The sequence below is a fragment of the Bidens hawaiensis genome, unplaced genomic scaffold (genome assembly GCF_021521415.1).
Source record: "Bidens hawaiensis isolate Kalapana, Puna unplaced genomic scaffold, B.hawaiensis_p1.1 tig00001721_1, whole genome shotgun sequence".
Lineage (NCBI taxonomy): Eukaryota > Viridiplantae > Streptophyta > Magnoliopsida > Asterales > Asteraceae > Bidens > Bidens hawaiensis.
The window spans coordinates 2,896,486-2,904,591 of NW_027491098.1; the positions used below are offsets into that span (position 1 = coordinate 2,896,486).

Below are 8,106 nucleotides of genomic sequence, written 5' to 3' on the forward strand. Positions count from 1 at the left end.
ACACTACAAGAATCTTTATATCAATACAACAAAAGTTGGCACCGACTGCATTAATTTCAAACTTAAATAATAGAAAGCATTGTTAGTCGACTTTTATTTATAGTGAAACATAACCATTTAATCTCTTTCTTACTTGGAATAACATTGAATTAAGTATCCATGTATAAATCTAGAATAATCAAAAAAGCTATTTCGTTCGATGTTTACTATGTGCCGATATGTCAACAAGGTCATGACCCATACAATATTAATTATTGAATCTTCTATACGACTATAACATGGTGAAACAATTTCTTTTAAACGATTAACAAAGTATTTTATTATATAGATAAACTAGCAAGATGATCTACACATGTGCTTGATCTTACAAACAATCACAAGACCGGGCCACCCAATTATATCCTCCCGTTACACCCGTTTAATCAATTATATTAATATTAAAAGTACATCATCTATCCCACGTTAATCCCGACCAACAAAGTATCAAATCATCTATTACGTTTTAAGATTCTAATAAGTTTCATAAATTAGATTCACATACAAAAAGAGTCTTGATTTTTGTTAACACATCATATATTCCACATTCAAAATTCTTGTTTTTCATCCATATAACCATATTTTCCAAATTTAATCTTTAATATGATTCATATCAAATATTTATATTACACAATCCTAACAAGTGCATGCCACTTACTAAAGAGAAAGCATCACAACTATAAGAAAATTGAAACTTGAATAAAACATGATTCATGTAAGAGTTATTTTTAGACATGTCAGCCGGACTAACGTAATTATAAAAAACAATATTATTTGATCTAATAAAGAAAAGTGTATTATTTCCAATTCAAACCACATCACTCCACCCTCTCTCCTATTTAATCCATCCTCATCACCAAAACAGGGCACCACCCACCCATCCACCCTCCTTTCTTCTCCCAACCCCCATACCACCACTACCACCACCCATGGCCAAATTACATAATTCTCCCTCATTCCTCATCCTCCTCTTCTTACTTGTTGCTTTCCAACTCACCAAAAGTGACAAAAATACCCCTCACTATCTTCATGAAGAGGAAGCTGACCGGATTACATCACTTCCCGGCCAACCCAACGTCTCATTCAACCAGTTCTCCGGCTATGTCACCGTCAATCATGTGGCCGGCAGAGCACTCTTTTACTGGCTTACTGAAACCCCTAAACAGCCTCTCTCCAAACCCCTGGTCATCTGGCTCAATGGAGGTTAGCACTCACACCCATATGTTTATGTACAATTATTATTATACATATGTATTTTATTATATGTAATATGTGCATGTATGTATTATTATATTTCAAATGTGCAACTGTTACATTGCTTCATTTCAAAACTATAAACTTATAGTTAACTTCACTTAATTACATGTCATAATTCTTAAATGGTTGTTTCAATTATGTGTTTATGTATGTTACTTACAAAAAATAAATATAGGGTAGTGGATAACACTAAACATAAATTTTTTATGTTTTGAATGATCAAGTACTTGTATAAATCTTAAAATTCATGAAATTGTTTTTTGTTTTTCTATTGTTTATGTTTTTTGAATTAATGATACGCTAAAAAAGATGTTAAATATGGTTGTATCTACCGTATTTAATGAGTGGGTAGATGTAATAAATATATATTTCTTGAAACAAGATGGAATCTTGAAAATATTTGGATATCTTGATAGGGTTAGAAATAATTCTCTGTTTGGGTACCTGAAAATACTGTGAACGGAATTCAGCCCTGTTTTTATTTCTAAACAAGGTCATGGCATCAGAAGCAAAATGCAGACTACCCTGAATCTATTTACGTTTTTTAAAATTATCTATTTAAACTCATTATGCTTCTGAATTGAATTCGAATATTTGGTTTGTCTTGTTATTCAATGAGTTGCTTTTTAGTTTGTTTTCAGAAATCATGATATTTGATTACAAAGTTGTCATCATATTAGGACTATTTAGATCAATTTTTTTTAATAACCAAAAGAACCAATAATTGAAAAACTATTTGATAAAAACACGACATGTTTAATTAAAAGATATTTATTTAATTTTGCGTGTTAACACTTTACTATTTTTATTGTTTGAAGCAATTATGTTTGAGTTATATCAACTTATTTTTATACCTTTTAAATTTCTACGTACAAATACTTAAATAGCTTAAATTGTTTCGTAAAACACATTTGAAAATGTGCAAATTAATCAATTCGTGAGCCTGTCATTTAACATGAACGCGACATGTGTAACTAAAGTGTTAAGTTGGACACGATTGAAATAAAACCCAACCCTCGCAAATTTCATATTAGATTCGTGTCATCGTGTGTATCGTGACTTGTTATAATTCGCATCCATATTCCGGACATCATACAAGCTATATTAGGAACTTGAAAACATCATAATTTCAGTGCCATATTTTCCAAAACGTAAAAAATAAAAATTGTGTTCGGTTCACGGTTTATTTAAGACTAAACAGTAAACAGTGTCCAACTTCGAAGTTAATGCTTTAAACTTACAAAGCAAACCATGACAGCAAGTCCTATTTATTGTGATTCCTATATTGCTTCCCCATTTGGCCTTATGTCTACATTTCACGCTACTGTTCCTTGTACTCTACTACTTTACGCATGGTTTACTTGTACACTGTTATACATATCTTCATAAGCTAGATTTTATTTTATTCCTATATATTATACTAGTATCAAATAGTAATGTTATAAACAAATACTAATGTTAAAGCACCATTGATAGAACAAAATTTTATAACTAGTTATATTAAAATATACTTTTAAAAGCATGTATCAAATACTTGGAAGTTTAAAATCGTCATTATTTTCTTATCTTAAACCGATAATTAGAAGAGTCGCTTACACACAAATAATAGAATTATAACAAAAAGAACCAAACTCAAGTAACATAACCGATTTGGAAACCGATAGTTCCTTCATGATATTTTATTCCGGTTCTCGTTAGGGTTATTTGTATATAAATTGCTTAACTTAATCGAATTGATACCGTAACAACTTAACTTGAATTCACCCATCTCCAAACTCCAAATCCGGTGGTTATCCGAACTATGTTTTCCAATAATCGAAAAACCAAACCATATATGTTAAACCTATTCGCAAGAAAACCAACAATTCTAAAATATAGGTTATAGGTTTGGTTTTAGCTCATAATCAAACCAATCGATACTCACCCCCAACAAATCAAAATAAACCATGTGAGATTTTTTTCTTCCCTGGGATAAAATAAAATACGTATAAATAATTAAATAGTCATTATAATAATTATTATTAACAAGTTTAATTTAACAGGTCCCGGATGCTCTTCAGTGGCCTATGGTGCATCCGAAGAAGTGGGTCCGTTTAGAATAAACAAAGGTGCCACGGGGTTACACCTTAACAAATTCTCATGGAACACTGCTGCTAACATCTTGTTCCTTGAAACTCCGGCTGGCGTTGGCTTTTCCTACAGCAACCGCTCCGATGACCTACTTGACACTGGTGATCGCCGCACCGCAGAAGATTCACTTAAGTTTGTGATACGATGGATGGAGAGATTCCCACGTTATAAACACCGGGATGTTTATATTGCTGGGGAAAGTAATGCTGGCCATTATGTTCCCCAGTTGGCACGACAGATTTTGAAATATAATTCAAAGTCCGGTTCCAAATCCATCAATTTGAAAGGAATCATGGTACGTTTTATTTATGCATTAGCAATCTATATAAAATAGATAGGTAAATTACTGCGTCACTTGTTACAACAATTTTGACATTTTGTGAGCTTGTTTGCTTTTTAGTATTCTTCACTTGACAAATAGATTTGTATCTTTTTTTATTTTATTTTTAATTTCTAAATATATATTACTATCTTTTACTCTCCTCACTTCTATTTATTCACCTAACATAAAAGTTTTTCAATGCTCATTTCTCTTTTATAATTCTTTTTTAACTATTTATTTGATATTTAATTTAATTTTTTCTTTACATATACACGGGTTTTGTAACATATATAAAAACCAATGTGGGCATTGGCGAAGCTTAATTGAGGCCCAGGCTACTCCGATCAAAGGCGATGGCACACTGGAACCTCTGCGTACAATTAAGTCGATTCTCACACAAAAGAAACTTCTCAAAGGCCGAAGATGAGAGTCATCCAACCATACAAAAGTTATCGTCTGCACCCTTTGGTGGCTGATACAGCAAAGGCAATGGAAGAAGAGGAAGATCCGGAAGAGCAGGAAGACCCTGAGGAAGATCCAGATGAAAAGATCACTAAAGCAATAACAACTCCAAGAGAGGAACCATCAAATTGTGACTGCCCACAAGATCAAGGATGTGTACAACCATTCTTCCACATGAATCTAAGCTATGGGTCTGCAGATCCTTATATGCAATACATTCAAGAAATCAAGAACAACTCGGCCCCCGGTGCCTCAGTCCAAGCTTCGCCACTGAATGTAGGCGCAATTGCGCAAGCATAGATAATTACCATTGGTCCACGTGGCAGCATATGGTGTGTGGCATCAGCTATCTATATTTTAAACATGATAAAATTTTTACCATAAGCTATATGAGTGTCGATACAATTTTAAGCATTTTTTTTTTGTATCAGAGTTAGAGCTCAATTTTTACGAATGGTAATTTGGTGGTAGGTCGGAAATGCAGTGACGGATAACTACTACGACAACCTTGGAACGGTGACGTATTGGTGGAGCCATGCAATGATATCAGACAAGACGTACCACCAACTGATAAACACATGTGATTTTCGGCGCCAAAAGAATTCAAACGAATGTGAATCATTGTACAGCTATGCTATGGATCAAGAGTTCGGAAATATTGACCAGTACAATATTTATGCACCACCTTGTAACAACTCTGATGACGGTACCTATCCCTATTCGGGTTCCACCCGTCAAACCATGCGCTTGCCCCATCGCCCCCGTCAAGTATACACGCATTCGTATTTCTTTAGGCACGTTTGTTTATTACTTGAATTTTAAGAATTTGTGCATTTACAGACAAATAGACGGATCTCGGGCTATGATCCGTGTACTGAAAGGTATGCGGAGGTTTATTACAACCGAGAAGACGTTCAAAAGGCGTTTCATGCTAATACGACCCGAATACGGTACAAATGGACTGCTTGCAGGTTCTATTCATACTTATTATTTTGTAACTTGGTATCTTTTTTGAAAGTTAAAAGAGTATAATTAAAATTAAAAAAAATTGCATTTGAGTTCGAGTAATGATACTTTTTTGCAGTGAGACATTGAATCGGAATTGGAATGATACCGAGGTGTCGATTCTTCCAATATACCGCGAACTCATGGCTGCTGGATTGCGGATTTGGGTCTTCAGGTTACCTAAATCCTTTTTGTTTTTGCATTTTGTGTGTCCTGTTTTTATTAAATTAAATTACACCACGTGATAATTTAATAAACAAGACCCACAAAATTACATAATAATTTGATTTTAACTAAACATTGTATATTGAAAAATGCAGTGGGGATGTTGATTCAGTGGTCCCGGTGACAGCAACTAGGTATGCACTAGCACAACTCAAGTTGAAAACAAAGGTCCCATGGTACCCTTGGTATGTCAAGAAACAGGTTAGTATGACATTGATGTACATCTTGTTTATTAACAACGACAACGTGATTGGAATGTACAAGTAATTAGTAACACACGTTATCTAAAACCGGCTTTAATGTGAAGGTGGCGGGATGGACAGAGGTATACGAAGGACTCACATTTGCAACCGTGAGAGGGGCGGGTCATGAGGTGCCGCTTTTCAAGCCAAGGGCGGCATTGCAACTACTGTTGTCCTTCTTAAAAGGTCAACCACTTCCAAATGCTTGACCAAAAGTCAAAGTTTGAGTAAGAGTCGTAATTTTGACCATTATTGTTCAATGTATCATCCGGTCAAAGGTAAAAGATTGCCTTTTGACTTATATTATTCGGTAGGAAAAAATTAGGATGTTATGAAAATTTGAGTGTGGGTGGATTAGTTGAAAGGAATACGGATTGTTATTAAAAGTTTGACTTTAAATTTTATGGGAATAATCGGAGGAGGGGTTAAGGGAATTTATCAAATATTGTGGTGGTTTGTTGTAACATGTTATATGTGACCAACGAATGTTTTTGTTACTTTTGGAGTTCCGTTTACATCATTATTATATTTGATACGGATTTGAAGTATTGCATTTTGGAATGGGGTAAAGAATGGGATATATTTTGTTTGTGTTAGGTCATGTTATTATATTTTACATAATTTTAGTGTGAGTACTGCTTTGTTTGTTTAAGAAAGATATACTGGATTTGTGTAACTCGTCATTTTATTATCATATAATAACAAGACGATTTTATAAACTGTTTCTATTTTATTTTTTCTTACTCGTTTTTATAATCTTGCACTTATTATAAATATTTAAAATAATATGTGAATACATCATTACAAAATAAATTATTATATATTTATTAGTGAATAAAAGCCAAACTAACTGTATAAAAATAGCTAATCATAACTTTTTATTTTGTGCAATAGGCCTGCATGCTAATAATTTTGTCATTATCAAACAGAAAAGAGATCAATGATGCATACTTTTTTTAATACTAAGAGCATGTGAAGTCAAAGTTATGATTTTACAAAAATAGAGTGTAGTCATAACGTCCCCATTAAGCTATAACTTTGTTATTTTATTATTATTTCTTTAATTTTTTTTGCCTTCCATCAACGTTATACACAAAACGCTCAAAAAAAACCCATAACGCCTGGGGGCGGTGTTCCCCGTCATGGGCCAAAACGCCGGCCATAACTAGGCCACTACGCATGGTCTAAGTGTATACTTTAATTGTGATACGAATTAGATCACATGAATTAAATGTCTTAAAGATAGTTATTTGATCATATGTCACGCTCTCATTCCTTAAATCAATAGTGAATTGAAAATACACGGTTTATGCCATGGTGGAACCATGCATCAAGCGTCAATTGTGCCCTGCTCTTTCAAAGTTTATGCTAAAAAGATATGTCAAAATTCAGCTTTTGAACCCATTACAACGAAATAATTTTTACGAGTCAAAAATAGGAAAGTGTGAGTACTAAAGATGCATCGTTCATTCTAGTACAACCAGCATTAGCACATCTAACCATGGATCTGTCGTACTAGTACCGACAACCTTGTTTATGTTTCATCTATTTTTGGCTATTCAAGCAAGTTCTTCTCCACACTTTTCCTAGAGACTTTTGGAAGATTAAAAGCTCCATGTTACCATAATTTCCAATCGTTCTAAAGTTATGCTCAAAGATTATCAAGAGAGTTCACAGAGCTACTAGAGTTGACGTGTTTGAGAGATTAAATGTAACTTTTTAGTCAACACATACATATGTATTTGAGATCAGTGGAGTTTCATGTAATATTCAAACTCAACTCTAAGTGCTTTTGAGTAAGATATACTATGGAGATATATAAAGGTGATCACTAGTTCACTACTTGTTTAGCAAGACAAGAAGATGTGATCATTACCTCCTTAGTGAGACTTTTAACAATGAAGATCAACGAGCGGACATACGATGCATTTGTAAACATCCACCAAAATGAATGTATTCGCAATTATTTTCATCATATCTTTGTAAAAGATTATCGGATTGTGTTCATATATGCCTTACTAATGTCTTAACAACTGCATTATACAAAGAGAAATGAGGACTATAGGTGGTGCGGACCAGTGGCCAAAAGTCGTCCCCATGGTGACAACGACTGAATCATCCTCCACACGTTTCTAGAAGTTTGTACATTTTAAACATAGTTTTAAATATGTTTGTTGATGGTAATATGTCATCACTTTTTAATAAGTCACTAGCAACTGATGTTAACAGTATAATGTAACATTGATAGCATACGATGCTTATTTGCAATATGTTTTCCTGATAGAGAGAGGTATTGCGGGAAAAGACTAGAAAGTGACTAGTTGGAGTCTTTTCCTACTAGCATATCTTTTTTTCAAATAACATATACAATATGTTCAAGTCATGTGGACAATCCCAATGTAACATAAAAGTAATTATAACGATAGG

General features: G+C 33.6%; 1 protein-coding gene across 1 annotated transcript; it reads left to right on the forward strand.

The window, feature by feature from the left end:
* Nucleotides 1–745: 745 nt before the first annotated feature.
* LOC143596221 (serine carboxypeptidase-like 25) lies at nucleotides 746–6,136 on the forward strand. The gene is made up of 7 exons (XM_077075062.1): nucleotides 746–1,239; nucleotides 3,336–3,718; nucleotides 4,679–4,975; nucleotides 5,048–5,178; nucleotides 5,292–5,387; nucleotides 5,533–5,638; nucleotides 5,745–6,136. Exons 1-7 carry the CDS (start codon nucleotides 966–968, stop codon nucleotides 5,886–5,888), a joined length of 1,431 nt encoding a protein of 476 aa, XP_076931177.1. The 5' UTR covers nucleotides 746–965; the 3' UTR covers nucleotides 5,889–6,136.
* Nucleotides 6,137–8,106: the final 1,970 nt, after the last annotated feature.

Coding starts and splice junctions, on each gene's coding strand:
- LOC143596221 (XM_077075062.1), top strand. CDS start 966: ATGGCCAAATTACATAATTCTCCCTCATTCCTCATCCTCCTCTTCTTA. Junction 5,179..5,291: donor TACAAATGGACTGCTTGCAG/GTTCTATTCATA, acceptor ACTTTTTTGCAG/TGAGACATTGAATCGGAATT. Junction 5,388..5,532: donor TTGCGGATTTGGGTCTTCAG/GTTACCTAAATC, acceptor TGAAAAATGCAG/TGGGGATGTTGATTCAGTGG.